At 40.3% G+C, this 19,308-nt stretch overlaps 1 protein-coding gene across 5 annotated transcripts in view; it reads left to right on the forward strand.

The window, feature by feature from the left end:
- LOC138736004 (AP-1 complex subunit gamma-1-like) overlaps positions 1-19,308 on the forward strand; it is a 106,855-nt gene that overhangs the window by 18,163 nt on the left and 69,384 nt on the right. For all 5 annotated transcript variants that reach the window (XM_069884774.1, XM_069884776.1, XM_069884778.1 and 2 more), the window contains exons 3-4: positions 2,030-2,154; positions 7,030-7,171. In XM_069884774.1, the coding sequence (XP_069740875.1) occupies positions 2,030-2,154; positions 7,030-7,171 (267 nt within the window). The remainder of the gene's footprint in view (positions 1-2,029; positions 2,155-7,029; positions 7,172-19,308) is intronic.

The following is a 19,308-nucleotide window of genomic DNA, read 5'->3' on the forward strand; positions in this document are numbered from 1 at the left end:
ATCAATTTTTCCCAGCTCTTTCTGCTTTCTGAAGCGATTGCTGCCTCGGTGTCTCCCAATCCGTCCATCTCTGACCCCTGGTACTTTCCCCTATAACTACAGGAGGTACAACACTTGCTCTTGCACCTCTTCCCTCACCACTATCCATGGATCTAAACAGTCCTTCCAGATGAGGCAGAAATGGGCATTCGCCTTCAACCTCCTCTACTGCATTTGGTGCCCACAGTGTGTCCAGCTCTACCTTGGTGAGACCAAGAGTAAACCTAGGGACTGTTTTGCAAAGCATCTTTGCTCTATCTGTAGAAGCCATCCTGAGTTCTTGGTTGCATGCCATTTCAATTCCCCTTCCCATTTCCACACTGAAGTGTCTGACCTGTGCTGCCAGAGTATGCCCAGTTATACCTTGTGCACCTTCTGACCATTCTACAGCCCAATGCTGAGAACACTGAATTTTCCAGTTTCAGATCATGCATTTTGCATTTTTCCCCTCTTAACATTTCCTATCTATGAACTTGTCAAAATGTCTTTTAAATGTTGTAATTATTCCCACTTTCTCTGGCATTTCATTCTCTGTAACCACCGCTCTCTTCCCAAACACCTGTTCGTCCCCCTTTCCTTGCCCTTCCCTCACAAGTCCCCACCCACACTCATTCTCATCCCCCGCCTCTAGTTTCTTCCTCTTCCACTCCCATTTCTCCCACTGGATTATTCTGCCACCTCCACCCCCCCCCCCCCCCCCCTCTCTTTCCCCCTCAGTTCTATCTGGTCTCTCATTATACCACAATTATCTCTCCTTATCAGATTCCAAAGCAAGTGTTTCTTCTCAAATACTCGACCATTCTTTTTCTCTAACTGTGGCTTGACCCACTGAGTTCCTCCAGCAGATTGTGCTTGGCTTCAGATTCAAGTATCTGCAGTATCCTGTGTGCCTGGAAGCCCCCCCCATCAGCTACCTCAGTCTGTATGCCTTGCCTTCCTCCACCACACCCCTTTGTTTCTTTTGCCTCTCTTCACCTTTGCCTGGCTCCTGCCATTCAACTACCAATCAGTCATCTTTCATTTCTCCGTGGTTCACCAATCCCACTTGGGCCCCTGTCCAACACATCCTAATCTGTCCCCATTACATCTCCCCTTTACTGTCCTGGAACATTGACAGTTCTTTTTCTCCTACTGATTCAGCTTGACCTGAGTTCCTCCAGCAGATTGTGTTGCTCTGTGGTTCATGTGACAATGAACCTGAACTAATATAATCATTGTCACCAAACAATGGTTGAAATAAGTTCAGTTGGGAAAAAACTTCATTCCTTTAGACACTGAATCTTTCAAAAGTGTAATTTCACTGTTACCATCTGCCCAAAAGATATTTAATTTACATGATGTTTCCTCATTTGTCATCTGGCTGATGATATCCACAGTTGTATTAATTATGGGACAGTGTATGGTTAGCCAAAGCTATTCATAAATTGAACCCATAGCCCCTCAACAGTAAAACTTTCTGCACAGGAAATTTTGTTACATTGGAAATTGTTTGTCAAAGAACAAATGTATAAATTATATAGGCAATCACGTTGTGTAATGAAATACAAGACAAATCTGAATTATTCCTTGTGTAGTCTATAGCACAGCATAAAAGATTATAAATGCATTTGTGTTTGTCTGAACAAATTGATGGCTATTTGGATTACAGTAGTTTAAAAAGAAGTTCCAAAGTGTAAGGAATATATTATTGGAAGCTAAATTGAGAAGTAAATTAAACCAAAATTTCAATTTAAGAACGATTTCAAAATTGTATGTTGGAGAATTTAAATGGAGTCCAAATAATCAATTATTGGTACAAATGATGAATCTGTTCATTTAGTTAATGTGTGATCTTGCATAATCTCATTTCAAGCATAAAGCACCATTTGCCTCTTTATATTTTGGATTTCAAAACTGAATATGTTGATAATATAACCAGACAAGTAGTTAAAAGAGCACTATGGGTAAAATGTATTTGAAATTTGAGACGTATGATTTTATTTTTGAACAGTTGGAATGTCTAAAGCTAATAGCATCTCAAAGATTTACAGACAAGCGGATTGGCTACCTTGGAGCAATGTTGCTGCTAGATGAGAGACAAGATGTCCACCTACTGATGACAAACTGCCTTAAGAAGTAGGTATTTTAGGCACCATTTGGTCCCCTTCAGGTTTAACTTTATTTCTCTTGACGACCATGCTCAGTGTTGAAAGTTCTCCTAATTACTTTGCACAAAAGTAATTTCATTCCCCATATCCTCTTGTCTACATTTCTGAAGGCATTGACCCTGTTAAAATACAGACAACAAAAGACACCACAGAACCAAGTAAACATACACCTTTGTTACACTAGCGGGAGTGAGGGAGATTCATGACAGTTCAGTGACTCTTCTTTACTCTGACCCCTAACACTCAAAGTACCAAAGTGTTCACTGTACATTTATACAGAAGTTGGGCAGGGGTCAAGTTTTACATCAAGCTGCATTCTGTGTTTACCATTACATGTTACCTTGCAATGTCTAGAATTGTCTGAGAATATCAGTGTTCCTTATCCCAAGACGCATAGACAATTTCAGCACAAATGTTAAAAAGCAATTATATTCCCATGTTTACAGTAGCTGAAAGCCTTAACTAATGCATTAATCCTTTAAGCATATTAATTAAACTTATTCTTCCACAACTCCTACAGTTATATAATTTTGTTTTGTCATCAGTCCATTGTTCATTTAATTTGCAGTTTTGTCACTTGTAAACCCAGATACTGGTTGTCAGTAACATTATTGCTTGTGATATGTAAAATGGTCAGTCTTAGTTATTTTTGACCATTCTCTGTAGAATTGCAATTTCTAGCAGGCCCAAATTATCCAAAAGAACACATTTCCATTGGTGATGCCCATATCCTGGATTTTTCTTTTAAAAAGAGTTGAAAATTTGGTTTAGCCAGCCAAAATTTCTCAGAACCTGGTCCACCAATCCCATCTTCCTTATTTGGAAATCCAGAACCTGATGAGAGCGAGATCACAGGTATTTAAGTCTGGAGATTCAGATCAGTACAGTAGGAGCAGGTATAATCTGTGGAAAACTATCTCCTGGGGTGAAGTGGAGATTCTGGATAAAAATGGAAACAAGGGATACCCAATAGCTGGGACAGAGCCTAAATGCCTGTTACAAAGCCAAATCCCATGAAGTACCAGATGGCAAAGCTTCATTCCCAGAGGACCTAACGCCTTCTATGCTCGATTTGATTATCGTAACAGCGAAGAATCACCCCTCCGCACCCCTTCGCCACCTGATGATCCCATCTTGTCTGTATCTGAGGATGATGTGCCTGCTGCCTTCGAGAGTGAATCCGAGGAAAGTATCCGGCCTGGCCAAGTATTAAAAAATTTGTGCTGACTAGCTTACCAATGCATTCATGGATATCTTCAATATCTTACTCCAGCAGGGTGTGGTACTCACCTGTTTCAAACAGGTGTCAATCATACCAGTGCCCAAGATGAGTTTAGTAACCTTAATGACTATCAACCAGTAGCACTTATATTAACTGTGAAGTGTTTTGAAAGGTTGGTGATGAAGCAGATCAGCTCCTAGCTGAGCGATGACATGGATACTTTCAACTTTGCCCATTGTGGTACCAGGTCTACAGTGGATGCCATTTCACTGGCTCTACACAAAGCCTTGGAGCACCTGGACAGCAAAGATGCATACATCAAGATGTTCTTTAATAATGCAGTTGGGCATTAACACCATCGTCCCCTTAAAACTGATCAGCAAACTCCAAGACCGGGAATAACACCCCAATGTGTAAGTGGATCATGGATTTCCTCACCTCCAGACCACAATCATTGAAGTTTGGTAAGAACATCTCCTCCACAATCTTCACCAATACTGGAGCACCACAGGGCTATGTTCTTAGCCCCCTGCTCTACTCACTTTACACCTATGACTGTGCCTCGATACAACAATAACACCATCTACAAATTTTCCGATTACACCATGGTAGTGGGTTGAATAAAGGAAGGGATGAGTCAGCATAATGAGGGAGATTGAAAACTTGGCTGAATGGTGCACCAACAACATCCTTGCACTCAATGTCACTAAAACTAAGGAACTGATTGTTGATTTCAGGAAAGGAAAGCCAGAGGTATACAATCTAGTGATCATTGGGAGTTGGAGAGGGTGAGCAAATTTTTAAGTTCTTGGGAGTCACTATCTCGGAGGTTATTTCCTGGATCCGACACACCAATGTCATTGTGAAGAAAATATGTCAGTGTGGAGGTTTGGTATGATACCAGAAATCCTGGCAAATTTCTACAGAGGTGCGGTGGAAAGTGTGCTGATCAGTTGCATCACAGTCTGGTATGGGGTCACCAATACCCTGAGTATAAAGCCCTCCAAAAAGTAGTGGACACAGCCCAGGACATCACAGAGAAAACCCTCCCCACTATTGAGTACATCTACTGGGAGCATTGCTGTCAGAGAGCAGCAACAATCACCAAAGACCCTCACCACCCAGCACACACTCTATTCTTGTTTCTGCCATCAGGAAAGAGGTGTAGGTGCCACAAGACTTGCACCACCAGGTTCAGGAACAGTTGCTCCCCCTCCACCATCAGACTCCTCAACAACAAACTCAATTAGAGACTCATTTAAGAACTCTTACTTGTGCACTTTATTGATTTTCTTTTTATTCTCTCTGTATTGCACAGTCAGTTTGTTTACATTTGTTATCTGTTTAAAGTTCTTTATTTGTTGACATTTATACATTGCGTATAGTTTTTTTTGTACAAAAACAAAGGCGAGAAATCAGACTGCTCAAACTACAGGGGAATCACATTGCTCTCCATTGCAGGCAAAATCTTCGCTAGGATTCTACTAAATAGAATAATACCTAGTGTCGCCGAGAATATTCTCCCAGAATCACAGTGCGGCTTTCGCGCAAACAGAGGAACTACTGACATGGTCTTTGCCCTCAGACAGCTCCAAGAAAAGTGCAGAGAACAAAACAAAGGACTCTACATCACCTTTGTTGACCTCACCAAAGCCTTCGACACCGTGAGCAGGAAAGGGCTTTGGCAAATACTAGAGCGCATCGGATGTCCCCCAAAGTTCCTCAACATGATTATCCAACTGCACGAAAACCAACAAGGTCGGGTCAGATACAGCAATGAGCTCTCTGAACCCTTCTCCATTAACAATGGCGTGAAGCAAGGCTGTGTTCTCGCACCAACCCTCTTTTCAATCTTCTTCAGCATGATGCTGAACCAAGCCATGAAAGACCCCAACAATGAAGACGCTGTTTACATCCGGTACCGCACGGATGGCAATCTCTTCAATCTGAGGCGCCTGCAAGCTCACACCAAGACACAAGAGAAACTTGTCCGTGAACTACTCTTTGCAGACGATGCCGCTTTAGTTGCCCATTCAGAGCCAGCTCTTCAGCGCTTGACGTCCTGCTTTGCGGAAACTGCCAAAATGTTTGGCCTGGAAGTCAGCCTGAAGAAAACTGAAGTCCTCCATCAGCCAGCTCCCCACCATGACTACCAGCCCTCCCACATCTCCATCGGGCACACAAAACTCAAAACGGTCAACCAGTTTACCTATCTCGGCTGCACCATTTCATCAGATGCAAGGATCGACAATGAGATAGACAACAGACTCGCCAAGGCAAATAGCGCCTTTGGAAGACTACACAAAAGAGTCTGGAAAAACAACCAACTGAAAAACCTCACAAAGATAAGCGTATACAGAGCCGTTGTCATACCCACACTCCTGTTCGGTTCCGAATCATGGGTCCTCTACCGGCATCACCTACAGCTCCTAGAACACTTCCACCAGCTTTGTCTCCGCTCCATCCTCAACATCCATTGGAGCGCTTTCATCCCTAACGTCGAAGTACTCGAGATGGCAGAGGTCGACAGCATCGAGTCCACGCTGCTGAAGATCCAGCTGCGCTGGATGGGTCACGTCTCCAGAATGGAGGACCATCGCCTTCCCAAGATCGTGTTATATGGCGAGCTCTCCACTGGCCACCGTGACAGAGGTGCACCAAAGAAAAGGTACAAGGACTGCCTAAAGAAATCTCTTGGTGCCTGCCACATTGACCACCGCCAGTGGGCTGATATCGCCTCAAACCGTGCATCTTGGCGCCTCACAGTTTGGCGGGCAGCAACCTCCTTTGAAGAAGACCGTTTAGCCCACCTCACTGACAAAAGGCAAAGGAGGAAAAACCCAACACCCAACCCCAACCAACCAATTTTCCCCTGCAGCCGCTGCAACCGTGTCTGCCTGTCCCGCATCGGACTTGTCAGCCACAAACGAGCCTGCAGCTGACGTGGACTTTTACCCCCTCCATAAATCTTCGTCCGCGAAGCCAAGCCAAAGAAAAAAAGATAGTTTTTTTTGTACTATCAATTAGTGGTAATCCTGCATTAAAAAGACTCTCAGGTTTGTATGTGTTGTCATGTATGTACTCTGAAAATAAATCTGAATCTGAGGCTTCAGAAGCTCTGATTAAGAAGGCTATTTAAATCACCTCTCCTACTTGTTCCTTGTGTGATTGCTATCCTAGTCCATGTTGAGATGATTAATGTTCCCAATTGCTAATTTCTGCAATTTTCATGCAAATTTGCTGCTCGGTATCCATACCACTAGGAGCTTGTAGCATAATAGACCCAATCATGTATTCTATCCTTATTGATAAAGTAATTTTACTTTTTCCAGCACAACTTAATACTACCACTCTAGCCTACCCATCCCCTCAAAACTGGATACCTTTCATCAAAGAGTGTTTGTACCCCTTCAAACTCTTTAAGTGAGGCCTGTTATTGCCAGAACATTGCAACCCCACATGATTAATTGAATCTGTGGCTTAGCAGCCACAGATGTTGCTTGTACCTATAAATATGAACTGCAGGTTTATATTTGTACCGCCTTGTCTGTCTGAAAGCTTTGATTTTTGTGAATCTTAGTGCTTAATGACTGTGCAGTTATATATTTTGTACCTCTACAGTGACTTGAACCACAATACCCAGTTTGTCCAGGGCCTGTCTCTGTGTACACTGGGCTGCATGGGATCATCAGATATGTGCAGAGATCTGGCTGGAGAAGTGGAGAAACTGCTGAAAAACTCCAATTCTTATATTCGTAAAAAGGTGAGATTTTACTTTTGTAGGTTGAAGAGCATAAAGTAGACATAAAAATGACAGCCCTCAATCAAATTAATCTCTATTAGAATACATTTAATCTGCTGTACTTTCATTTTGTCTTTAACTAGCTTCCATTTCTGATCTCATTCTACACTCATTTTAAATTAATTTGAGCCTTTTCTTTGAAACCATTTATATTGGTACAGCATCTCTAACTCTGTGTTTAAATGTTGGACGCTGCTTGTTCTGTTTGTAAATCTAGCACCAGCATTACTTTCTTGTAAAGTGATACAGTGATAACATGGATATCCTTTTTTTTAAGTGGCACATTATCTGATTAACCATGGATAATGGTAGGGAAATCTACCAGAAGTTTAATTATTTCTTCAGTGGGGATGCCTGGACATCCTAAAAATAGTGCCTCCTTGGGCACCACTTTGCTGCCTTGCTACGTGCTTTCAACCTCCACATAAAATTATATTTTTAGTGCCTTCACAGGGTCCAGCATGTCTCAAAAGCCTAAATTTCAAGTGAATGTTTTTGTCTTGAAAATGGCGAAATAGGAAACAAAAATTCAGGAAAAAGTTCAAGTAATACCAAGTGTTTGTTTTTTAGCAAGTCCTGACAATCAAAGAAGAGCCTTTGTGATCCTTTTGATGGGGAAGATGCAAATTTAATGGGGGGGGGGGTGTGAAATTTCTCCATTGAACAATCAACAGAATAACAAAAAGACTGCAGTCTGTCCAGTTTGGCAACAGAACCAGGGTTACTGGTGCTGTAAGGCTGGCGGCAAAACTCTGCATGCCAAACTGCATGAGTTTTTCAAGCTTTGTTGGGACCAAGGAAAACTGCCTCAGGATCTTCATGATGCCACCATCATCACCCTGTACAAAAACAAAGGCGAGAAATCAGACTGCTCAAACTACAGGGGAATCACGTTGCTCTCCATTGCAGGCAAAATCTTCGCTAGGATTCTACTAAATAGAATAATACCTAGTGTCGCCGAGAATATTCTCCCAGAATCACAGTGCGGCTTTCGCGCAAACAGAGGAACTACTGACATGGTCTTTGCCCTCAGACAGCTCCAAGAAAAGTGCAGAGAACAAAACAAAGGACTCTACATCACCTTTGTTGACCTCACCAAAGCCTTCGACACCGTGAGCAGGAAAGGGCTTTGGCAAATACTAGAGCGCATCGGATGTCCCCCAAAGTTCCTCAACATGATTATCCAACTGCACGAAAACCAACAAGGTCGGGTCAGATACAGCAATGAGCTCACTGAACCCTTCTCCATTAACAATGGCGTGAAGCAAGGCTGTGTTCTCGCACCAACCCTCTTTTCAATCTTCTTCAGCATGATGCTGAACCAAGCCATGAAAGACCCCAACAATGAAGACGCTGTTTACATCCGGTACCGCACGGATGGCAGTCTCTTCAATCTGAGGCGCCTGCAAGCTCACACCAAGACACAAGAGAAACTTGTCCGTGAACTACTCTTTGCAGACGATGCCGCTTTAGTTGCCCATTCAGAGCCAGCTCTTCAGCGCTTGACGTCCTGCTTTGCGGAAACTGCCAAAATGTTTGGCCTGGAAGTCAGCCTGAAGAAAACTGAAGTCCTCCATCAGCCAGCTCCCCACCATGACTACCAGCCCTCCCACATCTCCATCGGGCACACAAAACTCAAAACGGTCAACCAGTTTACCTATCTCGGCTGCACCATTTCATCAGATGCAAGGATCGACAATGAGATAGACAACAGACTCGCCAAGGCAAATAGCGCCTTTGGAAGACTACACAAAAGAGTCTGGAAAAACAACCAACTGAAAAACCTCACAAAGATAAGCGTATACAGAGCCGTTGTCATACCCACACTCCTGTTCGGCTCCGAATCATGGGTCCTCTACCGGCACCACCTACGGCTCCTAGAACGGTTCCACCAGCGTTGTCTCCGCTCCATCCTCAACATCCATTGGAGCGCTTTCATCCCTAACGTCGAAGTACTCGAGATGGCAGAGGTCGACAGCATCGAGTCCACGCTGCTGAAGATCCAGCTGCGCTGGATGGGTCACGTCTCCAGAATGGAGGACCATCGCCTTAAAGAAATCTCTTGGTGCCTGCCACATTGACCACCGCCAGTGGGCTGATAACGCCTCAAACCGTGCATCTTGGCGCCTCACAGTTTGGCGGGCAGCAACCTCCTTTGAAGAAGACCGCAGAGCCCACCTCACTGACAAAAGGCAAAGGAGGAAAAACCCAACACCCAACCCCAACCAACCAATTTTCCGCTGCAACCGTGTCTGCCTGTCCCGCATCGGACTTGTCAGCCACAAACGAGCCTGCAGCTGACGTGGACTTTTTACCCCCTCCATAAATCTTCGTCCGCGAAGCCAAGCCAAAGAATAGCTTTGTGCTAACTTATATGCTAACTGTGCCACACTCTTCAAAATTTTCCCCCTCTAACTTTAAACGTATTTGACTTTTTTTAATCCTGTGGGGAAAATATAGTGGCTCTCTACCTTATCTATGCCTCTTATAATTTCATAAACCTTTATCAAGTCTTCAGTACCTAAAGCTCCAGTGAAAAGAGTCTGCTTGTCCAACGTAGCTCATGCCCTCTAATCCAGGCAGCAACCAGTCTATCTCTTTTCAAAGCCTCATTCTTCCTGGAATGGGGGTGATGTCGGACTCTGGCTTTACCTTACCCTTAATTTAGTCTATGTGTCGTCTGAGTCCAGCATGTTCGTTAAATGAAGAATAAAGCTTAACAGAGCTCAGGTTCAGTCGTTAGTTCATAGGTCACCTGCACAGTGAGCTATTCCCCAAGACTGACCTCTACTATCCAGTCTCTACAGTTTATATAGCTCAACCTTATCATACAGAACAAAAGTTGGCTTCCTTTGCTAGATTTCATTATCATACAGAACAAAAGTTGGCTTTCTTTGCTAGATTTCTTGCATAAGATTTATCACAAGTAATTTCCTGCTCTGTAGATATCTGGGGTGTAGAGCTCCCATCTTAATCCTCAAGGCCAGAATATCCTGTTGTTTTGATCAGAAATCAATTTCATACCCCAGATATTTCTAATTATTTCTTTGTTCTCATCTGGCCATATTCTTCTGTTCTACTCAACACCTCCTTTTGTCTTAGCCTTCTTACTTGAGTTTCCATTCTCTTTGATTCTGACAGTCTCTGTCAAGATTCTCTTTGTTCTTGTCTGGCCATCATCTCCTGTGCTCATCAACACCTCCTTTTGCCTTAACCTTCCTCCTAAATTGTTTCATACATATTCTCTCTTTTGTATTTTGGGAGCAGGCAATTCTAAACCTACTGTAATCAGCCAACTTTGCTACAAACTGTGGCTGCCCCTTACTTACATTACTCTTTCCCTTCACCATGAGGTAAATATTAAATTGTTACATAGTACTGGATTCATGTATACAAAATGAATAGTACATAAGCATATATTCTACATATTTTCTATGATTAATTAACCCTTATATTCCAACAGTGACCAAACCAAAGTTTTAGATAGCCTCAAAATTACTTCTTTTACTCAATGCCCCAAACAATGTAGGCAACCATTCCAACACCATCACCATCCTATCTCCATGTGTGACCATCTGCATGGAACAATGGAACAACAGACTTGGACTTCCAGATCCCTTTATGTGTCAATGCTTTTAAGAGTTCTGCCATTAGTTGTATATGTCCTCCTTACTTATGACTTCTCAAGTGCAACACCTTGCTCTTGTCCAGGTGAAACTCCATCTGCAATTTCTCTGCCCTGAGAAATGAGTTAAGATGGTATTAATTTTGATTCAAAAGCTATTTTATCCTGTGATAAACAAATAATCAGTGCTGCACCTAGTAAACTAATGCAATAACTATGACTGTTGTTTGTATATTATGGCAAATGAATGAACTGGGGTTTGCTAGATTGCTTCAAATGATCTTTACTGAAAGTGCATAATTTCTTGGACAGAAATTCTGTCCTTCCAGTCTGCTCTTCTTTAAACCTTCAGTTCAGGTCTTTCCTAATTTTTAAGCAATTCTAGCTCACAAGGTTGAGTAAGCTTGTTAGCACCAAAGTTCATAGTATATTCCAAAATAATCAAATTTTGCTTGCAGAAGGTCATCATATTGTGCTTGTCTGGGCATTGAAAAATAATGGAAGCAGCCCAGTTCCCTGCTGTTTCCCTACAAACCTGCAGACTTTTTATAACAGATCACCCAGTTCCATTCCCCAACTGCAATCCCTGCTGCTCTGAAGTTCTACGATATTGCACCACACTTAATCTCCCTTTGATCCAATATTCACCTTGAACCTTTTTCCTATCCCTGCTCCAATTTTGTATCCAGACTGCCCTTTACATTTTTGTACATCAGCTTCAAAGAAAAAAATTAGAAATAGAAATGTGCAGTAATTGGATCTCTATGGGTTAATCAACATGTCCCATTTTGTTGCCTTTGACCCAACAAATGTTTTTTTTACATATTTTTACTCTTTTTCATAATTGTCCAGGAAATTAAGTTTGCAGACAGCACAAAAATTAGCAGCATTGTGAATAGTGAGGAAGGTTGTCAAATAATACAGCAGCCTATAGATCAGTTACATATATGGGCAGTGAATGAAAGATAGAGTTTAACAGCGGTCCCTAAATGTTGACTCAGAATATGCTTCAGTTATTTGTGCTGAACAAAATATGTTGTAATTTTGAAAAATCCAGATTGCATGCAGAAGGTTCAGTTGTTTTCAATGGGTTTTTTTTGAAAATTTTATTTTTCAGTTGCATCAATACGTACATATAAATTCTTCACCGTACAATATAATAAAAACATACAAAATTATATAATTTTTTTCTTTTTATCCCCCTCTCCCCTCCCCCAAAGAAAGAGAAAAAAGAGAAAACACCTGAATTTATTATCATTCACTATTCATATATTCCTAACATATTCTAACCATTACATATTGGGAAGAGTGGGTGTTATGGACAGTGTGGATACTAATGAAATCCATATTCCATATATGGTTTCCAAATCATATAGAAATTCTCAGGTTGATTCCTTAAATTATAAGTAACCTTTTTCAATGGTATACAGTTTTGAATTTCTGTATGTCGTCTATCCATCCTTATAAAATTATCTGACTTCCATGTTACTGCCATACATTTCTGTGCCACCACTATTGCTACACTCAAAAATTTTTGTTGATATTTGTCTAACTTCAATTTAATATCAATGTCATATAAATCACCAAGCAAAAATATTCTGAGATCTTTTGGTATCTATATTTTCATAATTTGTCCCAATAATATATTCAAATCTTCCCACAATTTTCCCACTTTTTCACCAAACCAAACTGCATGTGATAATGTTCCTGTTTCTTTGTTACATCTGAAACATTTGTCAAAACAATTTGAATGGAATCCATGTAATTTATTTGGAATGTAGTATTAATTGGTGTTTTTAAAAAAAATTATATTGAACCATTTGATATCTAACATTAATTGTATTAGTTACACTCTCCAGGCACAATCTTGACTAGGCCTCATCATGATTTTCAGTGGTCTTTGAAGAAGTAATGGATAAAGGGGGAACAGTGAGAAACAAGGTGCTGCATCAAAGATTATTGTGGAAATATGATTAGGTGGATAGGATATTGGCAAACTAATAGGCATAATTTGGTCTTTTACTAGGGAGAGCATCAATTCCAGGTAATCCTTCCTTCTTGCGTTTTAACTCTTTTGATTCCCCTTCCCTTTTTTCTCCTTTCCCAGTAAAGCTCCTCACTTGCCCCTACCCACCCCTCCTGCCCATTGTGATCCCTTCCCCCTACTAGTTCCATCTACTTGTCCCCATGCATTTTGCCTACCAGATCCTCTTCCTTTTCTGGTTATTCTCTTCACTAAATTTTAGTTACTTAACATGTAATGATCCTGACTTGCTAGAGCCCAGCAAAATCTTGTACACTGAGGGACTTGCCTTCTCCACTACCAAGTTGGGCCAAGAGGGACAGAAATATGCCTAAGTTTAACTTTGTGCCCAACCTCATATTTGATGGGCTTTAGTTTGCCATTGAAATACACTTTACTACACACCTTCCTTTGCCACACCTTAACCACAACCATGGTTTGTGCAGCCTGGATGTTGTTCCAAACCTGTTTCATAGGTTGACTAAGAGCCACAAGCTCTCCCCCACCACCTCACCATTTTGTTCAGCACCTGTCTACATTTTTCTCAAACCCTGATAAAGGGCTCAAGGCTGAAATTTTATGCATCTTTATCTTTGCTACATTAAGTATGCTGTGTTTCTCCAGCATTGTGTTTTTACTTCAATCATGGCATCTGCAGACATTCGTGTTTTACCCCTCAAGCTGTGAGAGATTAAGACCCAGGAGGTCAATAAATTGCTCTCAAAGACTTTCCAGCTTGATGCCACATTCCTTACCAGCATGACCATTAAACATATGACAATATTCCATTTAAAGTTGCTCAGTTGGACAGTTTTCCAAATTGTTTTTTCGGGTTCTGTTCATTTTATCTATGCTGCTTGACTGCAGGTGATATACTATGTGGGATTTCTAGTTTATTCAAATAAAATCATTACATGCTGTATGCTCTGGGCAGTGAAATGGGTGCCTTGATCTAAAATCAGCACTGCTTGGATGTGCCATCTAGTAAATTCTTGTACCAGTATTTCAACTGTGATTTTAGCTGTGCCAGTCCTGGCACCAAAGCCTTGTCGCACTAACTTAACCTATCAATGATTACCATTGTTGTACTCTCCACATCCCACATTCTTTCGTGTTGTAGAGGGCCAATATAATCCCTTTGTACATTGTCCAGGATGTGTTCACTGATCTGGCATGCATGAATTCTCTATTTATTGCACAATCTAGGTTAAAAAAAAATACATACATAGTTCTTTGTCCTGTCCACATTTGGGCCACCAACTCAAGCTTTAATGGTTGTTTGCCCCCTCTCCCCCCCGGTTCCCTGTTGTCCCTGAACGTTGTAATTAAATAACATACAACATACCAAATACCAATCTTGTGTGGGCACCACATATCATCCATCTTCCACTTGTATCTTGGTTTTCCTTTGATCATGTAATATAGAGTATATTCCATCTTGGATTTTGTTTAGTTCATCATTCATAGCTTGAGGCAGTAGCATATCTTCTATCCTAGTGTAATTTACTGTATCTACCTGTTTAGGAGTCAAGAGTTGCCATAGGCATCTAACTTTGCCAATTCATTCATTCATATGTTCCCTGTAGATAGAAACTTGTGTGGTTTTACTTTAAACCATAGTCTTGTCCTTGGGCATTTTGGATGATGTAGTTTTGAAGGGACACAGATGGTAAAGATTTAGTATCTGCCAATTCGAAACAACTCATTTCTCATTTTTGGAAGAAATCAGTTAGGCCGTTGCATGTATGTTGCCTGAGTATGTGTCAATCAGTGGCTAACCACATATTGCTGCTGCAAACTTGGCAATCTGAGCACTCATTTTAATTGGTAGTTTTAAAGCTTTCCCACTGCAGTGCTCCCTAGTAGCTTTCTACATAAATCCCAATTCTGCTTTTCTAATTCCATCAACAGAAGATCATAGAACCATTGAAATGTAGAAGACTACAGCACAGAAAAAAGGCCATTTGGCCCTTCTAGTCTGTGTCAGCCATCATTCTGCTAGTCCCATTGATCTGCTCTCTTTCCACAACCCTCCAGACCCCTCTCATTCATGTATTTATCCAATTTATTCTCAAAACTTAACATCGAGCCTGCATTCACCACATCAGATGGCAGCTCATTCCACATCTCCACCACTCTCTGAGTGAACAACTTTCCCCTAATGTACCCCCTAAACCTTTCCCCTTTCAGCTTAAAACTATAACCTCTCATATTTATCTCCCCCAATCTAAGTGGAAAAAGTCTACTCACATCCACTCTGTCTATACCTCTCATAATCTTTGTAAATGTCTATCAAATCTCCCCTTTGCTTCAAGAAATAAAGTTGTAACCTGTTTAATCTTTCCCTGTAGCTCAAATCCTGAAGACCCAGCAACATTCTAGTAAATCTTCTCTGCACTCTTTCAATTTTATTGATATCCTTCCTGTAGTTATGCGACCAGAATATCACACAATATTCCAAATTTGGCCTCACCAATGTCTTAAACAACTTCAACATAACATCCTAACTCCTATAGACAATATTTTGATTTATAAAAGCTAAGATGTCAAAAGCTTTCTTTACAATCTTGTCCACCTGCGACACCACCTTGAGGGAATTATGTATCTGTATTCCCAGATCTCTTTGCTCCTCACTCCTCAGTGCCTTACCATTTACTGTGTATGTTCTACCTTGGTTTGACCTTCCAAAATGCTACACCTCTCACTTGTCTGCATTAAACTCCATCTGCCATTTTTGGCCCATTCATGCAGTTGGTCCAGATCCCTCTGCAAACTTTGAAAATCTTCCTTGCTGTCCACAACACCTCCTATCTTTGTGTCACCAGAAAACCTGCTGATCCAATTTACCATATTAAAATCCAGATCACTGATATAGACAACAAACAACAATGGTCCCAACACCGATCCATGAGGCACACCACTAGTCAAAGACCTCCAGTCTGAGCAACAGCCATTCACTACCATTCTCTGCTTTCTCCCACACAGTCAATTTCGAATCCAGTTTACAACCTCTCCATGGATACCTAGTGGATACCTAGTGTCTTAATCCTCTGAACTAACCTCCCATATAGGACCTTGTCAAAGGCTTTACTAAAGTTCACATAGACAACATCCACAGCCTTCATCTGCCTTCGTCGTAAGTTCCTTGAAAAACTCTACAAGATTTGTTAAACATGACTTACCATACACAAAGCCATGCTGACTGTCCTTAATCAACCCATGGCTGTCCAAATGCCTATATATCCTATCTCTCAGAACTCTTTCCAATAATTTAACTACTACTGATGTCAGGATCACTGGCTTATAATTACTTGGTTTATTTTTGGATCCATCAATATAATTTTTAAAAGTGGTTTCAGTTTTATTAGCAGTTAGTCCAAGGTCCTCACTATTCTCTGCATCATGTAATTGCTTGCAGCCTTCCCTCTTTGCTTTGGGATGGATTTTAGAATTGCCTCAACAACTTTCCTCTCAATTTCTCTTTTCCCATTGGTCATTATAGTTCTTAAATATGTGAACTGGGGCTTTATAATCTGAATTTAATATAAATCCTTTCAAGATGAAAGGAGAACATTAATCTGGGATTAATTTAAAAACCTAAAAAGGTGATTAGTGGTGTCAACATGATGATGAGTTGAAGGTGTTCATCTTGGTATCTTTCTGTGGTAGATGATCTTGTAAATACTGAATCAGAAACTTGGGACATGAGATATAATCGATCCTGTGTCATTAATCAGTGAAAAATTGAGGAAGTGGTATGGAATCCTTGGGATTTCAAGTGTGTTGTTGGCCTTGAAATGTGAAGGAAAATTTATGTTGATGCTCCTTTTTCAGGTGGATAGAACACAATCTGTTGCTTCTATCTTAGATGGTAACTGGTTACCATCATGTACATTTAGTGGGATAGTTTTATTTAATCCTAGATAATCAATTGTCAATAATCAAACAATCTAAATTCCCATTGGTGAATTATTGATCAATGTTGCTAAGTGCAAGGTTCCCTTTTATAACAAATGAGTTATTATCTTAAATCTATTCTTCTACAAATTTTGGAAATCTATTGTGGTTTTGGATCAAAACCATTGATCACTTCATCCCTCATTCACCCATAGCATCCCTTCACTGTTATTTGCTCTGCTTTGTTCTGGGAAAATCGCCCACAAGTTTCTGCATGTTATTGCTGTTGGTAAAGATGAAAAACATTGTTTTATTCCTTTTTCATATCTCTGAAATTTTCTTAAACCTGCTCCACTCTACAACTGACTAGTTGCCAACCTATGGAAAAGTTCTGGATGTGTAATCGTACCTCTGATATCTTCAATGGAAACCAATTCTATCCTTCATCGTGGCAGGGCATAATTTATTTCTGCACTGGCTCTCTAATCAAAATTTTGTGCAACATTTTGCCCCAATTTTAGAATTAGGAATAAAAAGCAAGATACTAAATATGCCAGAATTGTGATAGAGAACCAGAAAATGCAACAAATGCTAAAATTAACTTTTTCCTTCCTAGGGAGCAGTGTGGTTAGGCTGAAATGGAATAAGACTTTGGCGTTGAAATTTAAAATAACTTTAAAGTACTCTTCTCGCCTGAGAATTGTTAGAGGAAGTCAAGAATCCTTTTGTAATCGTCACTCAGAAAAGTCCCTTGCAACATCCCTTGACTATAATTAAAATTTCTGGTTGGCCCAAAGAAAACTGTATGCGTTGTAAACCATGTATTGTGAGGATTTAAGAACAAATAGAATTAGTAATAATTGGAAGACATTGCTCACAATTAAAGCCAGCAATTCACCTAAGTGACTCCCGAACATGAAAGCTGATTTAACTTGCATCATTCATTTTGGGTTGCATACTTGTATAAAATAGACTATAGTTTCTATTTCTCTATGACCTCTAAAGTTTAATAGGGGGTTTGGAAAATAGGCCTTGAACTATACAAGCTAGAAAATTGAAATTGCACAAATGACCAACTTGGGGGGCCAAGAACTACAGAACATGGATTTTAAAGTCATTGGTAGAAGCATTTGAGGAGAGATGAGGAAAGATTTTTTCACCTCGAATGTTATAGGTTCTGGAACTCACTGTCTCAAAAGGTAATAGAGGCAAAAAATGTTCACCACATTTAAAATGCTTCTGGATGTGTACTTGATGAGCTATGACCTACAGTATTTATGACCTTGTATTAAAAGTATGAGTAGCTCTTTTTTGACTAGCCAAATGGCTGCCATGTCAGAATTATTTTTATGATTCGGTTATTCCATATTAAATAACAATTGGACATATATTTGGCAGAGTAAGCTATAGTGAAACTTCAGTAAGAGGGCTGGTGTAGATGATAAATAATTTGTGCAGCTATTCTTGTGGAAATTCCCCTCTCAATAAGTAGTACTTCTTCATTGCCTAACTATTGAAAAATAAAATCTAGGAAAAAAAATTCAGTTTTCTGAAGTGGTAAAGGCCTTTTTTTGGATATGTAATCAACTTTTGACTTTTTAGAAAGATGCTCTGAATTGCTCTGAACTGCCTCTGGATTCAAAGCAAGGTCAAACTTAATTAATCAGGACATTTTCCAAGAGGAGGAACAATAACTCACAAAGGGAGCTTCAAACTAAAACCTCTGGTCCAGGTACTGAAATACTAGTGCAACTTGCAACAGAGCTAATCAGATAATCATGGCCAATTTTTTGCTTTAAAATAACTGCCAACAATTAGAAGCATTAAAACATTGCAACTTGATAATTCTACAGAGCTAAGTTATATATTTTGAGAGTTTTTTACAATCAAGAACTGTTTACACTCCACACAATCAAGTAGTTATGCTCGTATGCAAAAAAAAATGCTGCTACAAAAGGTATTGTTTAAAAATGTTTGTTAAATGTTTCTAAGAAAAAAATGTTTTTAAGTATTTGCCATTGCCAATTACAGTGAATCATTACCTGGTAGGTGTTTATTGCATAGCGTAACTCCTCTCGTTACCAAACATGGCTTTTCAGATACCTGTACTTGGAAAACTGGAAGGAAGTAGCATGGCACTCTTCACCCTCATTATTACAAATACCATTTTCTTCTAATGGATGACATTTCCCTTCAATGATGAGAACATTTTGGAATCTGCAAATTGGTCTTGGCAGGGGCTCCGAGGATGGTTAGACCAAAATAGTATTACAATAATATACACTGAAGTCTGCAGATGCCGTGACTGAAATAAAAACTCAGCAGGTCAAACAGCATACTTTATATAGTGAAGATAAAGATGCATAGTGTTACAAAGAACTGCTTATTAGTGCAGATGGTCTCTGGTCAGGTGATGGAGGAAATACAGTGGAACCCCATTATTACGCAGTAGTTTGGATCCAAAAATAGCATCGTGAAAAAAGCAGGGTTATGCTAAATCAGGGTTCATGAAAAACAGCAGTTTCCAAAAAAAATCAAGAGTACAATACCTGT

Source organism: Narcine bancroftii, chromosome 6 (genome assembly GCF_036971445.1).
Source record: "Narcine bancroftii isolate sNarBan1 chromosome 6, sNarBan1.hap1, whole genome shotgun sequence".
Taxonomy (NCBI): domain Eukaryota; kingdom Metazoa; phylum Chordata; class Chondrichthyes; order Torpediniformes; family Narcinidae; genus Narcine; species Narcine bancroftii.